Source organism: Lepus europaeus, chromosome 3 (genome assembly GCF_033115175.1).
Source record: "Lepus europaeus isolate LE1 chromosome 3, mLepTim1.pri, whole genome shotgun sequence".
In the NCBI taxonomy this organism is placed as follows: domain Eukaryota; kingdom Metazoa; phylum Chordata; class Mammalia; order Lagomorpha; family Leporidae; genus Lepus; species Lepus europaeus.
This window is the reverse complement of record NC_084829.1, coordinates 80,266,494-80,287,726: the sequence shown is the minus strand read 5'-3', so window position 1 is coordinate 80,287,726 and position 21,233 is coordinate 80,266,494. Positions and strand designations below refer to the sequence as shown.

The 21,233-nt window shown below is 38.4% G+C and overlaps 1 protein-coding gene across 8 annotated transcripts in view; it reads right to left on the bottom strand.

Moving 5' to 3' along the window:
- DOP1A (DOP1 leucine zipper like protein A) overlaps positions 1–21,233 on the bottom strand; it is a 117,048-nt gene that overhangs the window by 38,153 nt on the left and 57,662 nt on the right. For all 8 annotated transcript variants that reach the window (XR_009865501.1, XR_009865503.1, XR_009865502.1 and 5 more), the window contains exons 14-18: positions 17,554–18,175; positions 16,912–17,186; positions 15,827–15,979; positions 3,736–3,836; positions 2,121–2,380 (exon numbers count right to left, since the gene is read on the bottom strand). Coding sequence is in view for 5 of the 8 variants with exons in the window: in XM_062186417.1 (XP_062042401.1) it covers positions 2,121–2,380; positions 3,736–3,836; positions 15,827–15,979; positions 16,912–17,186; positions 17,554–18,175 (1,411 nt within the window). In the remaining 3 variants the exon portion in view is untranslated. The remainder of the gene's footprint in view (positions 1–2,120; positions 2,381–3,735; positions 3,837–15,826; positions 15,980–16,911; positions 17,187–17,553; positions 18,176–21,233) is intronic.

The following is a 21,233-nucleotide window of genomic DNA, read 5'->3' as shown; positions in this document are numbered from 1 at the left end:
TGTGTGATACTTTCTTTTGGTTATGCTAATATCAAGATTTCAAATAGTTTAGTGCAAGGGAACTTCAAAATGTTTAAAGAAATGGAATTAAAAGATAGTACTTTGGTATAAAATTGTGGAATACATATAGGATATGGAAGGGCATATTATGCAAAAAATATGCATGGACTTTCAATACATTCTTGACCAAGATAAACTTGTCTTTTGATTTCATTTTCCATAAACTTTTGGAAGTACTCTTTTTAGAAAGATTTATTTACATATTCGACAGGCATAGTTATGGGGAGGGGGCGGGGGGGGGGGAGAGAGAGAGAGAGAGAAGGCGGGAGGGGGGAGAGCAGGAGAGAGAGATCCATCTGCTGATTTATTCCCCAAATGGCTACAATGGCTAAGGCTGGAACAGACTGAACCCAGGAGTTTCACCCATGTCTCCCATATGGTTGCAGGGGCCCAAGGACTTGGGTCATCTTATACTGCTTTCCCAGGCACACTAGCAGACAGCTGGACTAAAACTGGAGCAGCTGAGACTCAAACAGGCATCCATCTGGGATACTGGCATCATAGGTGGAAGCTTAACTTGTTACAGCACAATGTCAGCCCCTTGAAGTACTGTTGCATGGAGTCAAATGTACAAATACATAATGTCTTTGATTTTAGTAACACTCAACAAATGCTTATGAATTATCTAATATATGTGTGGCCCTCAACATGGAGACAAGAGGGAGAAGGATCAGCCATCATTGCTCCTCTATTAGTAGTTTAAAATAGGTATAGTGTTACAATTCTGTACTTTTTTTAGAGACATACCATGTTGACAAATTTTTTTTTTTTTTTTAGAAAAGGTTGAGGGGGCCAGTGCTGTGGCATAGTGTTAAAGCCACCGCCTGCAGTGCTAGCATCCTATATGGGCACCAGATTGAGTCCTGGCTGCTCTCCCTCCGACCCAGCTCTTTGCCATGGCCTGGGAAAGCAGAAGAAGATGTCCCAAGTCCTTGGGCCCCTACACTCACATGAGAGACCCTGCCTCCACATGGGAGCCACTGCAGCCATTTGGAGAGTGAACCAGCAGATGGATGATCTGTCTGACTCTGCCTCTCTGTAACTCTGCCTTTCAAATAAATAAGTGTTAACAAAAAAGTTAGAAAGCTTAGTACCACAGAAGCAGTATTAACCAAATGTTCTCAAAGTCTAGGAAAACATGATATCCCAGGTAAGGTCTCAGGACTATCTAAGAAGGGAGGTAAGAATTCAGTAGGCAGGAAGAGACTGTGACAGGTAAAGCACTACCACAAAGATGTTCTGGCAAGAAGCAGAGTAGAGGAAGTTCTTAGAAAATTTAAAGTAAGCAGTGTGTAGGAAGCTTAAAAGATAAACTAAGGTTCTCTAGAATGGACTAGGAGGATTACAGTGTAGTTGCAGCTTCATCATTTATCATAGAACTTTGAGAAAGCCAGTCTTCTAAGCATCAGCAGCCTGCTCCTTACTTATCACTGATCTCACAGGGTTATTTGTCAAGAGTTATAAATGAGGTATGTGAGACTCTCTGTCCCTAAAGTAACATCAATTAATCTAAGTGACCATTATAACTGTATAAAGAGCATTACGTGACAGTTTGTGAAATGTGGACTTTGTGGTAAGAACAGTGAATATTAATCAAACACTTACAACACGCAAGTCTCTGTACTAAGCATGTCATAAAATACTACTACATCTGTTATTTATAACAAAGATTGAGAGATATATATTATCCCCTTATAGATGAAGAAAACGACTCAAAGTGTAAAATGTAGCTTACAGGCTTACTATAAATTCATAGTCAAGTATCTACAGAGCCTTGGCAGGACCAGGATTACAAAATAAGCACTAAACATATTTCCATCATAATTGAAGAATGTCTATCTACCAGACCTGTGGTCAACTGATAAAGAGATCCAAGTGCTCCAAGATTGTCATTGATCAAGTACATACTGATGTGGCTGTGTGGCACTGCTAAGGCATGATATGGGGAGGAAATAAGTCAATGGAAAAAAATCTCTCATGCAATTCTCTCACCAATCTCTGCTGTGTTCATTCTCATTTTAGTTCTAAATAAAGGTATTCTATTTTCATATGATATTCACCATTATTGCAGGCAAATTTTTGCATGAAATGCTTGTCATTCTCCTCTCCTGGATAACAGGGAGTCTTATTCCAGTAACGTTCTGCTTGTACACGTTGGACCGAAACCCTCTGGGTTTTTGGATGAAGCAGGAGCAAGAGCAATGGTTCCAAAACTCTGGCAATATCGTGTCTTTGCAGGACTTGGTTTAACCAGGCTTGTCCCACAGAGCTAGTAGAACCATCGAGGCTGGTAAGGCTATCTAACATGATGAATAGTGACCTAAAATAAACATCAATAATTAAATAAAGAACACCCCTTTAACACTATTTTTCCCACAACTAACATTACATTAAGTTTTGTTTCTTATTTTGAATGATTTTAAGTAGTTAACATTTTTGGGTAAATTTTGATCAGAGCATTGTTACAATCAATCTTAGGAGATAAAAGAAAAGGAATAAATTTTTTTGTCTTTTTAAAAAAATACATGTGTTTCTGAGAGTTCACATATATTAATTTTATAAGATAAATAATAAATAGAAAGAAATTTATTTAATTAGTCTTGTTTCAGCAACATATTCACCATCAACTTTTTACATGTGAATGCCACTTCCATGCTGGTCCATGCTCCTCTTTTCCCATTCTCTTCATGAGTCAAAGTTACGTGCTTAATTCATGGAAACATTGGCTATTAAAGGTATGGGGGAATGGTTTGGAATGAAAAAAAAAAAAAAAAAAAAAAAAAAAAAAAAAAAAAAAAACAAAACTCCAAGATTCAATCTTGCCTGACTCTAAGCCAAGTATCTTAACTCTTTGAGACTCTACTGCCTCGCATGAAGGACGGACAGAGGTGGTTGTCAAGTTAAAGATAACTATTTGGGAGTGCCCTGTCCAGGACCTTATTTACTGTCAGACTTCAATAGCAGACGACTTGAAAATGGTGATGCTTTTTGAAAAAGCACCAGCTGAAATAATGGACAATGGAGCACATATATAATGTGAAGTTGAACTTTAATAACAGACTAATGGCTACCTCTGTGAGATCTACTGGGAAACTGCTATCTTATGACAGTATGTGAATCTAGACAGATAGATTTCCTTGGCAGTTAAAAATCTGGTCAGTGAGGTATGAGTCACTTAAATATTCTAGACAAAAAGCAAAACCTCTCTTAGGAAGATACAGGTTCTTTGAATATAAGGAAGGAGTTTGTCAGTATTTTCAATTATGGACTTTAATAAATTCATTTCAGACAGAAGATTGAAAATTAATGAAGAAACACTTTTGCAACCTACTATTTAAATGCTGTTTCATCAAATGTGAATACAGAATAATAAAGGTTGTAGCCATTGCTGTATCTCTGGTAGCAAGAATGGTGCCTGGCATAGTAGGGACTTGATGAATAGTCATCCAATGAAAGAAAGGAGCACCAGGTAGGTACTCCATAACCAGAAAGGCAAAGTCTGGTAATAAGTGAGAATGTCACACATTTTAATATAGCTTACACATTTTTCAAAATAATTTCTCTTCATAATATTTGTAAATTACTATCTGACTCTTGACAAGCTAAACAGATCATTCAGAAAGAGATAAGATTAATATACCTGACTATAAAATCTGAACATAAAATGTAACCAACCTGTCAAATGAACGTGCAAAAGATGAAGATTTATTTATATGGAGATCCCTTGTTAGATGCCAAAGAACAGCAAACTTTGCATGTGCTTCCATCCTTATTTTCTGAGGAAAATATGGGAGAATAAGTTGTTTATTCTCTCTTGAAGATATTAAGTGGTTTTAGTAAAATCAAAATAACTTAGATGAGTATTATGTTCAATGTCCACAATATTAAAAACACACTGCACTAAATGTTTTTTACATTTTTAATGTAAACAAAAGCATAAAATACTTAAATATTTACAGAATTATTAAACCTAACGGGTCAGGGCTGGCACTGTGGCATAGCAGGTAAAGCTGCCTGCCTGCAATGCCAGCATCCATATGGGCACTGGTTCAAGACCCGGCTGCTCCACTTCTGATCCAGCTCTCTGGTATGGCCTGGGAAAGCAGAAGATGGCCCAAGTCCTTGGGCCCTTGCACCCACATGGGAGACCCAGAAGAAGCTCCTGGCTCCTGGCTTCAGATTGGCACAGCTCTAGCTATTGCAGCCAATTGGGGAATGAACCAATGGATGGACCTCTCTTCTCTCTCCTCTCTCTGCCTCTCCTTCTGTTTAATTCTGACTCAAATAAATAAATATTAAAAAAAAAAAAAAACAAAGGGTCACCTCACTCTGCCTCATAATTATTACTTAGACTTTAGATAATTAGGTTCATAGATTACTGTATAAAAGTGGAAGGAAGAGCTAATAAAATAATGGATATGTTGTGATACCTTGAATCTAGGAAGTATTTTCCCATCTCATTTTATTTGAAAGTCACAGCAACACAGAAAGAGACTTAGCAGAATCCTTCATCTGCTGGCTCACTCCCAAAATGCCTGCAATAGCAAGGGCTGGGCCAGGCTGAAGCCAAAGGTCCCAGAACTCAATCCAGATCTCCAATCTGAGTGGGAAGGACCCACTTACTTGAGCCGTAACTGGCTGCTGTCCAGGGTGCACATTAACTGAAGCTGGAATCAGAAGTGGGTTTGGGCTTGAAACCAGGTACTCTAGTAGGAGAAGTAGATGTCCCAAGGTCTGCCATTCCAACCCCACTTCTACTTTAATATAAACATTTAGTCTCAAAATTATTTTTTCTCCCAGAAATTATACATTAATCTCAAATGAATTTTTTGTCACATTCAAAGTTTATTAGACTCAAAATTTAAACATTTAAATTTCTAACAGAAAATATTAAACTGCTTTTGAGATTATTAAAATGGCTATGACTGCAAAAAAATTTACTTAAAAATGTTTGGTATTATATAACAAACATTAATGTATAAGTTTAGTAGATATTATGACTTATCAAAAATGTTATAGTCTTCCTTTAACACCATGGAATCCTTCAACAAAAAGTCCTTAAAAACGACACTGTAACTGTCTAAACTGCTTGTCACAGGCTAGAATTGTGTCTGATTTTTCTGTGGGCTCACACATGCTTTCCTTATGAAGTCTGTGTTTTGTACATCAACAAGTATTGTTCTACATGTCTGAATGTTTTTCATAGATATATATCTTTACTGAGAATATGGAAGTATTTCTTTGAATTAAAAGTTCTACAAGTAAAAAAAAGTATATAATTTGCCCTTTTATATTTCATGCAAAACAAATTAATAAAATATAAGACTTTAAATTTTATTTGATCAATTTTGAAAAAATGTATTAAAGTAGAAATAGAATTTTAACATTTTTCTTGGAATAAACTTCTCATTTCTCTCATGTACTCCTTCCCTCTTTATTAAATTCTTCATTTACTCAACACAACACCTTTTTGAATATGATCTATTCAAACTCACTAGCATTTTGAATTTTTAAAAAACAGGCGATAGTTTTAAAAAAGTGGAAAGAGTACAGTCTCAGGGAAGAGTTAGGGAGAAAACAGCAGAGGAAACTCTAAGCAAATTAGAGGGACACAGTGGAAGTATGCGAAGGGCATGGACGCGCACAACTCAGGACCCCAGCAGCCAAGAGCATCTGTACCAGTACTGGAGACTGAGGTGAGATCAGGCTGCAGCAGCCCAAGCCACTGGCGAAAAAGCTGCAGGAAGAGTCTAGAGGGAATTCAACTTGGAGCCACATGGGGGATAGTGTACCTGCCAAACTAGAGGAGAAAAAAAAAAGGAGGGGCACATTTCTCTCACCCTGATCACCCTGCAATGGTGTCCTGTAACTAGCCAATAGAGAGCGGGTGCCATTTTGGACATATTTAACAGCTGCGCCAACTCGTGTCTCTGCCCAGCAACCAGCCTAGTGGAGACTCCCCAGTCTGCTGGGGAGAACAGATGGGGCTGGGTGCTCGTGACTATGGAAAGTTTGTGTGCCAGGACTGTGAAAACACTGAGGCTGTGTGCGAGGACTCAGGATGTGGCTGGGACTTTGGGTAGTCACTGTGAGAGACTCCATGCGTTCAGGGCTCCCTGGTTACCTGCTGGGGAATCTGAGCTTACACTGAAGTCTACACAGATCCTTTGTGTGGCCCTTGTGGCAGAGAAGACGAACAATATACCCACTGGGGCTTGCGCCCAGCCACTGGCCTCCTTTGAGGAGAGCAACTAGCTGAGTCTACCCCAACAGACAAGAACAAAAATCCCCTCTGGTTTAAAAAAAAAAAAAAAAGATTTACCACAACAAACCTGGGTGTGTCATTTCAGACATACCCTTCATCCTGAAGCACTGAACAGAGCTCCATGGACACACCCATCACATGCCCCTGAGTATTCACTGAAAGCAGACACTCCATTAATCTGCAGAGGTATAGTAAAAAGATAAAAGCTGCCACAGGGAAAAAACAAGGAAGAAACCAACAAGTATCTCCACAAATGCTGAATAACAAATGCACCAATTCAAAAAACAAGAAAAAGGAAAACAGAATGACACCCCCAAAAGAACAGAAAGTTCAATACTAGATTGTGAAGACGATGAGACTGAAGAAATGCCAGAAATGGAATTCAAAAAATTGATCATAGGACTATTTAGAAGAAATAGAAGCAAATGCATGAACTAATGAAATCCATACAGGACATGAAAGAAAATTTCTCCCCCAAAATTGAGATCTTAAGGATAAACCAAAAGAAAATATTGGAAATGAAGAATTCAATAGAACAAATAAAAAATGCAGTGGAAAGCAGAAGAATATCCAACTGAGAAGGCAAAGCAAAGGAAATATTACAGTCAGACCAAACATAAGAAGAAATTAGAAAATTAAAAAATACTGTTGGTAATCTACAGGATACTATCAAACAACCCAACATATGGGTTCTGGGAATTCCTGAAGACACAGAAAGAGAGAAAGGATTCGAAGGCCTTTTTAGTGAAATAATAACAGAAAATTTCTCCAATTTGGAGAAGGAAAGGGACATCCAAGTACAGGAACAACATAGAACTCTGAATAGACAGGACCAGAAAAGAACTTCACAACACACTGTAATCAAACTCTCCATAGTAAAACATAAATAAAAGATTATAAAATGTGCACAAGATAAATGCCAGATTACTTTCAGAGGATCTCCAATTAGACTCAACAGCAAACTTCTCATCAGAAGCCCTACAGGCTAGGAGAGAACTGTGAGATATATTCCAAGTCTTAAGAGAAAAGAACTGTCAACCCAGAATACTACACTCTGCAAAACTCTCATTTATAAATGAAGGTGAAGTAAAGACCTTTCATAACAAACAGAAATTGAAAGAATTTGTCAACACTCATCGAGCCCCGCAAAAGATGCTTAAGCATGTGCTGCACACAGAAACACAGAAACATAGTCATTACTATGTAAGATCAAACTCCAGAGCAACAAAGCAAACAACCCAATAAAAAGACAGGCCAAGGACCTTAACAGACATTTTTCAAAAGAAGAAATCCAAATGGCCAACAGACACATGAAAAAATGCTCTGGATCTCTAGCCATCAGGGAAATGCAAATCAAAACCACAATGAAGTTTCACCTCACCCCAGTTAGAATGGCTTACAGGCTGGTGCTGCGGCTCAACAGGCTAATCCTGCACCTAGCGGCGCTGGCACACTGGGTTCTAGTCCCGGTTGCCCCTCTTCCAGGCCAGCTCTCTGCTGTGGCCCGGGAGTGCAGTGGAGGATGGCCCAAGTGCTTGGGCCCTGCACCCCATGGGAGACCAGGAGAAGTACTTGGCTCTTGCCTTCAGATCAACGCGGTGCGCCGGCCGCGGCGGCCATTGGAGAGTGAACCAATGGCAAAAAGGAAGACCTTTCTCTCTGTCTCTCTCTCTCTCTCACTGTCCACTCTGCCTGCCAAAAAAAAAAGAATGGCTTACATATAGAAATCTACCAACAATAGATGCTGGAGAGGATGTGGGGAAAAAGGGACACTAACTCACTGCTTGTGGGAATGCAAACTGGTAAAGCCACTATGGAAGACAGTTTGGAGAGTCCTCAGAAACCTGAGTATAGCCCTACCACATGACCCAGCCATCCCACTCCTTGGAATTTACCCAAAGGGAATTAAACTGGAAAAAAAAAAAAAGAGTATCTGCACCTCAATGTTTATTGCAGCTCAATTCACAATAGCTAAGACAACCTAATCAACCTAAATGTCCATCAACAGATGACTGGATAAAGAAATTATGGGATATGTACTCTATAGAATACTATACAGCAGTAAAAACAATGAAATCCGGTCCTTTGCAACAAAATGGAGGACTCTGGAAAATATCAGGCTGAGTGAAATAAGCCAGTCCAAAAGGGACAAATATCATATGTTCTCCCTGATCGATGACAACTAAGCACCTAAAAGGAAACCTGTTGAAGTGAAATGGACACTATGAGAAACAATGACTAGATCAGCCCTTGTCTTGACTGTTGAGGAACAACTTACTATTTTATTCCTTTTAGTATTTTTTTTGTTTTTTGTTCTACTTAATACCATTGGTTGAACTCTGTAATTAATACACAATTATTCTTAGGCGTTTAAAATTAAGGGAAAAGTGATCTTTGTTAAATATAAGAGTGGGAATAAGAGAGGGAGGAGATATACAGGTCGGCACATGCTCACTCGGACTTACCTCCAATGGTAGAGCTAGAAATGTGCCAGGGGATTCCAATTCAATCTCATCAAAGAGGCATGTACCAATGCCATCTCACTTGTTAAAGTGATAAGTTAAGTACATAATTGATCAAAAAGATAGGTTAAGTGTCGAAGATATTTCACAAATAAGACCAGTGTCTGCAAATAATGAAGGATAGAATTAAAAGGGAGGGAATGATCCTGCAGGGTAAGCAGGATACACAGCAGACTCATACAATGGCAAATGCCCTAAACAGCACTCCGGCCTCAGAATCAACCCTTGGGGCATTCGGATCTGGCTAAAAGGCCCATGAGAGTCTTGCAGGCATGGAAAGCCAAGACACTGTGGCCAAAATGACCTGAATCAAAGATCTTGGTGAATGAGATCCCAGCAGAAAGAATGGGCCATCAAAGAAGGAGGCACCTTCCTCTGAAGGGAGGAAGGAACCTCCACTGTGATATGGCCTTGACTAAATAAGTTCAGAGTTGGTGAGCTCAAGAGGCTTCCATAGCCTTGACAGCTCATGGCAAGAGCCTCGGGTGATTACTGACGTCATAAATCAGAGTGTCAACTGTTAAATCAACAACGGGAGTCACTGTGCACCTGCTCCCCACGTAGGATCTCTGTCCTTAATGTGTTCTACTATGAGAATAACAGTAAAACTACTAGTTGAACAGTACTCTATATCTTGTGCGGTTGTGTGGGTGCAGTCTGTTGAAATCTTTGCTTAGTATATACTAAGTTGATATTCTGTATATAAAGATAATTGAAAATGAATCTTGATGAAGAGTGGGATGGGAGAGGGAGTGGGAGATGGGATGGCTGTGGGTAGAAGGGAGGTTGTGGGGGGAAAAAGCCACAGCAATGCTAAAGTTGTACTTTGTAAATTTACATTTATGAAATAAAAAAATAAAAAAGAAATGACACCACACGGCAGGCTCATGTTTAGAGAATTATAATCTAGACGCTAATTCAGCACGCGCTGGTTATAGGGAACATGGATGGTTTTCTACCAAGGGCTAATTTAAAATGGGTGCATTAAAATTGAATACGTAATTCAAAAAAAAAAAGTAAAGGAAGAAAATCTCAGTAAAAGTACAAAGGAGGGGCTGGCACTGTGGTGCAGTGGGTTAATGCTCTGACCTGAAGTGCCAGCATCCCATATGGGCACTGCTTCGAGACCTGGCTGCTATGGCCTGGGAAAGCAATGGAAGATGGCCCAAGTCCTTGAGCGCCTGCACCCGCATGGGAGACTGGGAAGAAGCTCCTGGCTTAGAATCGGCGCAGCTGCAGCCATTGTGGCCAATTAGAGAGTGAACCATCAGATGGAAGACCACTCTCTCTCTCTCTCTCTCTCTCTCATCCTCTCCTCTCTCTGTGTAACTCTGACTTTCAAATAAATAAATAAATCTTAAAAAAGTACAAAGGAAATATAAAGTAAACAAATAGAAATATGTATGGTACAAAGGAAGTCTAAAGTAAACAAATAGAAATATGTATGCAGGCCGGCGCCGTGGCTCAACAGGCTAATCCTCCGCCTTGCGGCGCCGGCACACCGGGTTCTAGTCCCGGTCGGGGCACCGATCCTGTCCCGGTTGCCCCTCTTCCAGGCCAGCTCTCTGCTGTGGCCAGGGAGTGCAGTGGAGGATGGCCCAAGTGTTTGGCCTCACCCCATGGGAGACCAGGAGAAGCACCTGGCTCCTGCCATCAGAACAGCGCGGTGCGCCGGCCACAGCGCGCTACTGCGGCGGCCATTAGAGGGTGAACCAACGGCAAAGGAAGACCTTTCTCTCTGTCTCTCTCTCTCTCACTGTCCACTCTGCCTGTCAAAAAAAAAAAAAAAAAAAAAAAAAGAAATATGTATGCAAAAACGGAAGGGCAAAGTTGTTACTTATCAACAGTCACCTTGAATGTAAATGGCCTCAAATCTCCAGTTAAAAGAAACAGACTGGCTGAATGGATTAAAAAACAAAATCCATCTATTTGTTCCCAACAAGTAACATATTTCACCAACAAAGATGCACTGAGACTGAAAGTGAAAGGATGGAAAAAGATATTCCAGGCTAATAGAAACCAAAAAAAGAGCTGGTTTAGCCATCCTAATATCAGACAAAATAGACTTTAACACACAAACTGTTAAAAGAGGCAAAGAAGGGCACTATGTAATGATTAGGGGATCAGTTCAACAGGAAGATTTAACTATTATAAACGTATATACACCCAATTACAGGGCACCTGGCTATTAAAAAGAAATGTTAAGGGATCTAAAAGGAGACACAGACTCCAATACAATAGTAATGGGGGATTTCAACACCCCACTTTCAGCAATGGACAAATCAACCAGACAGAAAGTCAGCAAGGAAACAGAGTTAATCGACACTATAGACCAAATGGACCTAACAGATATCTACAGAACTTTTTGTCCTACAAATGCAGGATACACATTCTTTTCACCAGTGCATGGAACTTTCTCTAGGTTTGATCACATGCTAGGCCATAAAGCAAGTCTCAGCAAATTCAAAAAAATCTAAATCATACCATGCATTTCTCGGAACACAATACAATGAAGCTGGAAATCACCAACTCGGGAATTTTTAGAACATATGCGAACACATGGAGACTGAACAACATGCTCCTGAATGAAAAATGGGTCATAGAAGAAATCAAAAAAGAAACCAAAAAATTTTGGAAACAAATGAAGACAACAATAGAATATATCAAAACTTATGGGAGGGGCCAGCGCTGTGGTATAGTGGGTAAAGCCAGTGCCGGCAGTGCCAGCATCCCAAATGGGCACCGGGTCCAGGCTCGGCTGCTCCACTTCAGATCCAGCTCTCTGCTGTGGCCTGGGAAAGCAGTGGAAGATGGCCCAAATCCTTGGGCCCCTGCACCCACATGGGAGACCTGGAAGAAACTTCTGGCTCCTGGCTTTCAATTGGTGCAGCTCTGGCCGTTGCAGCCAACTGGGGAGTGAACCAGTGGATGGAAGACCTCTCTCTCTGCTTCTCCTTCTCTCTCTGTGTAACTCTTTCAAGTAAATAAATAAATCTAAAAAAAAAAAATTATGAAATACGGCAAAAGCAGTGTGAAGAGGAAAGTTTATAGCAATTGGTGCCTACATCAAGAGACTGAAAAGGCACCAAATAAATGAGCTATAATCTCAAGAATCTAGAAAAGTAACAGCAAACCAAACCCAAAAATAGTAGGAGAAATAGTTAAAATTAAAGAAATTAACAAAATCGAAACCAAAAATCAATACAAATGATAAGCAAAACAAAGAGCTGGTTTTTTTAAAAAAAATTAACAAAATTGACACAACATTGGCCCAACTAACCAATAAAAGGAGAGAAAAGACCCAAATAAATAAAATTAGAGATGAAAAATGAGATAATGATGCTGAAATTTGTATGGAAACATAGGAGACCTTGAATAGCTAAAGCAATCTTATACAACAAAAAGCTTAGGCATCACAATACCAGAGTTCAAGACATAATACAAGGCAGTTACAATCAAAACAGCCTGATACTGGTACAAAAACAGATGGTTAGATCAATGGAACAGAATGGAAACGCCAGAAATCAATCAAAGCATTTACAAGTAACTTATATTTGAGCAAGGAGCTAAAACCAATCCCTGGAGCAAGGTTAGTCTCTTCAACAAATGGTGCTGGGAAAACTGGATTTCTACATGCATAAGTATGAAGCAGGACCCCTACCTTACACCTTACACAAAAATGCATTCAAAAATGGATTTATGACCTAAATCTATGATCTGATACTATCAAATTGTTACAGCACATTGGAGAAACCCTGCAAGACATTGGCACAGGCAAAGAGTTCTTGGAAAAGACACCAGAGGCACTGTCAATCGATGCCAAAATTAACAAGTGGGATTCCATCAAATTGAGAAGCTTCTGTACTGCAAAAGAAACTCTCAGGAAAGTGAAGAGGCAACTGACAGAATGGGAGAAAGTATTTGCAAACTATGCAACTGATAAAGGATTAATAACCAGAATCTACAAAGAGATCAAAAACTCTACAACTACTAAACAAAAATGCAGTTAAGAAATGAGCAAAGGACTTAAACTGGCATTTTTCAAGAGTAAATCTAATTGGCCAATAGACACATGAAAAAATGTTCAGGATCACTAGCCATCAGGGAAATGCAAATCAAAACACGATGAGGTTTTACCTCAGCCCAGTTAGAATGGCTTTTATACAGAAATCAACAAACAACAAATGCTCCTGAGGATGTACCCTAATCCACTGTTGGTGGGACTGTAAACTGGTAAAACTACTATGGAACACATTATGGAGATACTTCAGAAATCTGAATATAGACCTACCATATTATTCAGCCATCCCACTCCTGGGAATTTACCCAAGGGAAATGAAATCAGCAAATAAGAGTTATCTGCACCCACATGTTTATCACAGCTCAATCCACAATATCTAGGATATGGAATCAACCTAAATGTCCATCAGCCGAAGACTGGATTTAAATACTATGGGATATGTACAGTATGGAATACTACACAGTGGTAAAAAAAATGAAATCCAGTCATTTGCAACAAAATGGATACATCTGGAAAACATCATACTTAGTGAAATAAGCCAGCCACAAAGGGACAAATATCACATGTTCTCCCTGATCTGTGATAATAGAGTACCTAAAAAATTCTGTAGCAGTGAAATTGACACTTAGAGAAGCAATGTCTTGAATAGCCCTTGTCTCAACTGTCGAGATACAGTATTTTTTTCTTCTTCAATTTTTGAACTCATTACTTAAAAGAGTTAATCATATTTTAATAAAGTCAATTAAAATTGATCTCATTTAAAAAAGTGTGAATAAGAAAGGGAAGAGGAAGTTTTTAACTGTAAAGCTATATGGTTCTGCATACATTCTGATGGCCTCATTTCTAGGGTACAGTTTAAAAACTTGTCATAGTACCCCAAATCCATTAAGCTGAGTGGTAAAAATGCCATCTTAAGTGTTAAAGTGATCATATAGATAGGATTAAATGTTAAAGAGATCATATAAATGAGATCAAGTATCTGGCAATAATAGAATTAAAAAGGAGAGAATGTTCCAACATGACTCACAGGATGACAATCTCTTTAAACAGCACTCTGACCTCAGAGTCAGCCCTTAAGGCCTTCTGGTCTGGCTGAGAAGCCCATGAGAGAATTTCAGGCATGGAAAGCCAAGCCACTGTGGCAAAAAAGTCTTACATGAAGGATCTCTATGAGTGAGACCTCAGTGAAAAGAAATGGCCATAAAAGGATATACTTTTCTCTGAAGGGAGGAGAGAACTACTTTGCTTATGGCCTTGTCCAAATACTGACAGGGTTTGTGCACTCAAAAGGCTTCCATAGCCTAGGCAGTTCATGTCAAGAGCCTCGGGTAGTCACTGATGCTATACATGAGAGTGTTAATTGTTAAACAACAGGAATCACTGTGTACTTACTTGTCAAGGAGGACCTCTGTCCTCAATGAGCTGTAATATGAGAATTAACTAAAACTTGTTCTCAAAGTTTGTGTGTGTAGGTGTGTGTGCAAATTGTTGAAATCTTTACTTAGTATACAGCTGGTTTTTTGTATATAAAGGTAACTGAAAATGAATCTTAATGGAGAATGGGACTGGGAATGGGGGAGGAAAAGGAAGGGCAGGACTGTGGGAGGGCAGGTATGGTGGGAAGAATCACTATATTCCTAAAGTTGTACTTATGTCCTTAAATAAAAGGTTTCTTTGGGAAAAAAAAAAAAAACAGGATCTGTAAACTTTGGTACAAATGCAAGCAATATTTAATATCAAGAAACCTATGATGTACTTTTATATAAAATTCTCTTAAAGAAAAATCTAAACATCTTGTCAAAGATACATGGGATACCACAAAATACCTCAGCCTAATTTTACCCACAAACTGGCTGGGCATATTTTAAAGATAAATTGTAAACAATGTTAAGAATAATCTTTCTGTCCAGCGCTGTGGCTTACTAGGCTAATCCTCCACCTGTGGCGCCAGTACTCCAGGTTCTAGGCCCAGTTAGGACACCGGTTCTGTTCCAGTTGTTCATCTTCCAGTCCAGCTCTCTGCTGTGGCCTGGGAAGGCAGTGGAGGATGGCCTAAGTGCTTGGGTCCTGCACCCACATGGGAGACCAGGAGGAAGCACCTGGCTCCTGGCTTCAGATCGGCACAGCATGCCGGCCGTAGTGGCCATTTGGGGGGGTGAACTAATGGAAGGAAGACCTTTCTCTATGCCTCTCTCACTGTCTAACTCTGCCTGTCAAAAAAAAAAAAAAGAATAATCTTTCTAAAATTATATCCAATATGGAAACAAAACTGAAATTCAGCAAAATATTTAACTAGTATTTGTAAAAATTTGGTTGCTCTCTAAAATTGTACTGAAATCTTAAAGGAAGAAACCAAATAAAATAATATTTTCACAATTTATAAATAAAAAAACAGGGCAATCTACTTCTAAAAGCTCATTAATAAAATTAAATTTATAGGTCAATTAAAATGATTGTTTCAGTTTCTTCTCAAGTCCACTCATAATTCATCTATTATAAATGACTTATGTATCACTTCAAATACATTAGGATACAAAATTAAGTATTTATCATAATGCATGTAATATATCACAATTTTGCATCCTATAGCTTATAAATTTAATTTATACATTATTCTATTTCACATGTATCAGTTCTATAACTGAGGCCACTGAGTCTTTTAAATGACCCAAGAACCTAGACTAGTTATAACTTTAATCATTATTACCCATACTGGTATCCTGAACCAAGAAATAAAGCTGGCATTTGATACTGAATATATACTTATTCACATTACTGACAATTTTGGAAAGAAATTTGCTTTATAAGGAGAATACATCTATTTTAAAGATATTAAGATCACTTTGAACAAGGCTCTGTTATCTCTTATTCAAATGCTAGCTACAATAATTTTCCTAGAGTTTCTTTTAATTACCTTTTGTCTAAAGGGTGTGTGTACATTTTAAGAGAAGAATTTACCTTATCTTTATGAGTTAACTGATGACTTATAACATCCTCACAGATGCTCGAAGAAGGGACCAGGTTATGTAGTTGATAAAATAGTTCCACACTCTTCTGGTGGTGCTGAGGTGTCCCGTCTCCCAGCTGGTCCCATAGTATTAAAGCTACATGCTACAGAAAAAGATATAAAAGTGATTGTCACAAATCTACAAACAAAAACATTTAACAAATATTTTCTACTAGATTACACACTAATATTTGGTCTCTCTCAGAAAATCATATTCATGGTTGTATGTTACAGAATGAAATCAATTTATAGTTCAAATATACAAACTATTTAGGACTTTCATCAACTATCTCATATGCATTTTGGAGCTAGATGTGTTAACATAACACTAGATCAATGGCAGCTTTAATCAAAATGTAAGATCTTCAGGAATCATCATCACAATGTTGTAGAATCCAACCCTAATCAACCAGAAGGAAATATTTGGGTGGGCATAATGACTTGACATCAGATTAAATTTTTTTTTTTACATATAAAGAATTTACCTGCTTAAGCTATAATATGATCCAAATAAACCTGTCATTCTTTCTTTGAGGAAGAAATCTACACATCTATACTGTTGTGGTAGAAATTAAAGACTGTATTTTTTTGATGAAAGATATATTACAGATGACTATCAGATAAAATGGAGACTCAGAAAAACTTTTCATGGGGGGTTTTAAGAGCTGAAATTTTACTTTATGTAAAGCAAAAGTGCCACTATAATTTAATCTGGAAAGAAGTTCTGCTGCATAAATGCATATTCCTTTTTTGCATCTAAATTATTTTCTATGGCTTCAGTGCTCTAATACTTGTCTTCATTTACCCTAATATTCTCCTTTATCCTTATCTTCCATTCCCCCCTGCAACACACAAAATCTGGGGACAAGAGGAGAAAGCAGTACATACCACATGTGGCATCATTTTCATATGGTATGATATTAGAAGTGCTTAACTAAGCCCAGTTACCATCTTTAAAACAACTTTTCAGTAAGCTAGATCAAATATCATACATGCAGTGATGATCTTATTTATGTATGTATGTCTTAGAATTTACCTTGAAAAATCCAGTCTTCTCGGCTATGTACCTCAAATTGCCCTGGGTAAGGGGAGGTCTAATAACCACAGCTACTCTTCCCTGATTTGGACTTAAGGGTTGCGCAGTATCCACGCTGTTGATGTTTTCCCCAGTGACCATGGCCACAGACTGAGTCAGTCCTACTAGGTCCATGACTAGTGAAATAGCAACACTCTGCACACTGAAATCACTTGCTTGGCTACAAGCATTCATCAGAGTCTGGAGCCACTGTGGAGGCTGCACGTGCTCACAGTCTGAAACAAAAGACAGCAGCAATCAGAGGTCAGCACACTAAACATTTTACATAGACTCTTAGTTTCAAAAAACAAAACAACTCTATTTAATACCTTTAGGCTCTGACCTGTGGATCTCTTAAAATAGTTTTCTCTACAAATTTCCTTTTTAGCTTCTCCTCACTTGCAAGTGAATGACACAAAAATCACAAAATCTTTCCTCATTCCAATTTGCCTATAACAGTATTTTACTTTTTAAAAAGTAGTAAGTTAAAATGATACATTAACAATAATTAACTAGCCAAAAAAAATCACAGCTTTAAGAGCCGAATGTAAGTACAGAATGCTCCAGAAAATACTGAAATGTAAATAAAGCAGATAACCTTACCGGTCTCTAACTTTTCAGAACACAGCTCTGATGTATGGTTCCCCTCAGCAATGTACACTGGAAAACTTGAGCACTCTAGGAAGAGCTGACAGGCAGCAAGGAAGGCGGAAAGGTATTCTTTTGTAGTTTTTTGTTTACTTATGTTTCTCTCCTTTACATCTCCTTGTGAATCCCTGTCCCATTTTGAAGTCTCTTCCTGCTCTCTACTGAGATCCCCTTGACGTTCGGTAGCTAATGCCTGAGAAAAATAGTTATTCTGAATGATGTAGAGGTTGATAAGTCTGGTTAAAAACTGTTGGACATACTCCAGACAGCACTGCATAGCAGTCTTTTGGGCTGTCTTCCCACTTCGTGTTGCTGTTCCCTGGGTGACTATGGAACGGGGATGGATGATGGTTTCTTCAGATCCCACAGTGGAAGCTGTTTCTGTCTCGGAGGATGTGCTACAAATTGGGATGGGAGCTACCCCTTGCCCGTCACTCAGTTCTCTGTCAATGTCATCAGTTCGGTCTGCTTGATATTGTATAAATTCAGTAAATCCACTCTCTGACGATCGACTACTTGGGGGATTTTCGCCATCTTCAAATACTTCTGTAGGATTTTCAAGAGACACTGAAGATATCTGGTAGAGATTTAAAAAAAAAAAAGTTTGGGTGGATAAATGTTTAATTTAGGAATTAGAAATGGTGACCTTTTGAGAGAAGTTTAAATTAGATTATTCACAATTTAATCTATGCTTGATCTTACCCAAATGGTCAAGAAGTGATCACAACTTATTTTATATATTCTACTGAGTCAAAGAAGTTCTTATAGTGATTTAAATGCTTATGATAATCAACAAAAAATATTGACATGATCCTAATGAATAGATTAGTACATATTCATTCACCAAGTATTTATTATTTATTGCATGCATAGTCTTAGGTACTTGAGGGCAAAAATACATATATGTACAAGTCTTTAGGATTCTTGCTTTCAAGAAAGTGACTATTTAAAATAATCTACTTCATGAAATCACTGTTATAACTGCAAAGATTGAGATACATAAAGTTAAAAATAAAATTTTTAGAACTGCAAATAAAATCTAATAGGTAATCTGTTCAAGACCATATGAATTGAAATTTTTGTTCAAATGTGTAAAGAATATTTGTAATTTTATTTTCTTTCAGTGAGTAGTTATTCCACTCATGTGCCAGACATTGTATTAGATGGAAAGAATAAAAGAAGCAGTTTATAAGCCGGCGCCGCGGCTCAACAGGCTAATCCTCCACCTTGCGGCGCCGGCACACCGGGTTCTAGTCCCGGTCGGGGCACGGATTCTGTCCCAGTTGCCCCTCTTCCAGGCCAGCTCTCTGCTGTGGCCAGGGAGTACAGATGGAGGATGGTCCAAGTGCTTGGGCCCTGCACCCCATGGGAGACCAGGAGAAGCACCTGGCTCCTGCCATCGGATCAGCGTGGTGCGCCGGCCGCAGCGCACCAGCCGCGGCGGCCATTGGAGGGTGAACCAACGGCAAAAAGGAAGACCTTTCTTTCTGTCTGTCTCTCTCACTGTCCACTCTGCCTGTCAAAAAAAAAAAAAAAAAAAAATTAAAAAAAAATATTTAAAAAAAAGGAAGTAGTTTATAATCTAGAAAGTTAATTATAATATAAGAAAAAACTCCTAGAGTATAGCTGGAATGTATTAACCTTTCTCTTCCTGTAAGGACATGAAAAGTACAATCATCAAGAACATTTCCTGGATTACTTTAAATAAACAAGGCTGTATACATCATGAATTTCTGGGGGGTGATTGTGCCAGGGTATAATTTGAATTTGAGTAAGATCATAAAAAGTGACCATATTAATATATGAACAAAATACTTGGCTGCCCAAAGCTGGGCCTCAACCAGTATTCCTTGCTTTGGTGCACAACACCACCATTCATCAAGGTCAGGAAGACAGACGCTTAGGGGTCATTCTTGGTACCTTCACTTCTTCCCTTCCCCAATTCCCCCACATTCAGTATAATAGTTAAGGGTGTGGGCCCTCAGTCAGCTAAGTCTCTACCACTCACTAAATAGGTGATGCTATTTATTTAACTCTTTAAATCTCATGTTCCTCACCTGTATTTGGCAGTTCCTTCTCATCCCTTATCCACAGGGGATATATCCCAAGACCCCTCAGATAAGGTCTGCAACTACAGATATCACTGAAACCCATGTATACTATGTATTTTTTTTAATATACTAATGACAAAGTTTAATTTATAAACTGGGCACAATAGATTAGCAGTAATAATATAGAACAATATCTACAATACGTTGTAATAAAAGTTATATTATATGGCCTTTCTCTCAAAATAATTTATTATACTTAACTCATTTTGTGATGATATAAGGTAATACAACGCCTGCATGATGAAATCAAGTGAGATGAACATAGACTCTGTAATGTGTGTTAGAACACTATGTAAGAGTTACCTGAACACAAGCACTGGAATATAGTCCATCTGTATCTGACTACTGGTGGATAGCAAAAATAGTATTGGTACACTGGACAAAGGGATGATTAACATTCCAGGCAGGATGGATTTCTTTGTTAGAATGGGGCACAACTGAAAATTACAAATTCTTTAATTCTTGGTTTATCCATTTAATATTTCAGACCACAGTTGACCTTAATAACAGAAATTATGGATAAGGGGGGGGGACTACTGTAATTGAGATAACAGTAATTCCTACATTTTATAGTTATGAGGATGAAAATACAATATATATATATACATACATATATATATATATATATATATATATATAAAGTACTTGGCATAATGCTTAGCATTTACTAATCTAATACTAAGCCTTTTTGATCTGTCTTCCTTAATATACTGCTAATCCACTCATTTCTCTTTCTTCACTCCCCCCATCTTGTTAGCACAAGTAACCACCACCTCTCACCTGCACTAGAGCAGGTCTCCCCACATCCATTTTTGTTTCTCAGATCCATACTCCACACTGCAGCCAGAATAATTTTTCTAATACACAAATCTGATAATGGCACTTGCCTTTTTCCCTTCAGTGTCTTCCCATTGCTCCTAAGATAAAGAATAAAAGCCATAGAATAATGAACAAGGCTCTGTAAGAGCTGGCCCCTGCCTACCTCACAGCTGCATCTTCTCATTGGGAATAGTGCTCCTTTCTGCCAAGGAACCTTTGCCAATTCATCTTTCTCTGTGCAGTGCTCTCTTCTTACTACTTTACTCCCACTCTGCAAGTTCCTCTGGGTCTTCTTTCTTTCAAGAAAGGCTCTACTGGCCTCCAGCTGAGGTTGGGCTACCTCATTTTCCACATATTCAACACTATTTTCCTTCATATACTTATTGCAACTAAATGTACAACTACTTGCTTGTTGTGTTCTTTGAATGAGAAACAGGATTGAGAAGGGCAGATAAGAAACTACTGGTAGTAGTAGATAGTTCACTACTGGTAGGCTAAAGCCCAGCATTAAGTTGGCAAATGAAGAGAGGCTGTTTTCTCAGTTTCAAAGGCAAACAAACAAAAACCAAAAAAATTGAGGCTCAGGTAGGTTAAAAAAAAACAAAAACAAAAACAAAACAAAAACCCTGTCCAAGATTCCAGTAGATAAGCCTAGTAGTAGAAAAGCTCACATGAAATGAGCATACATAGTATATCACTATGGAA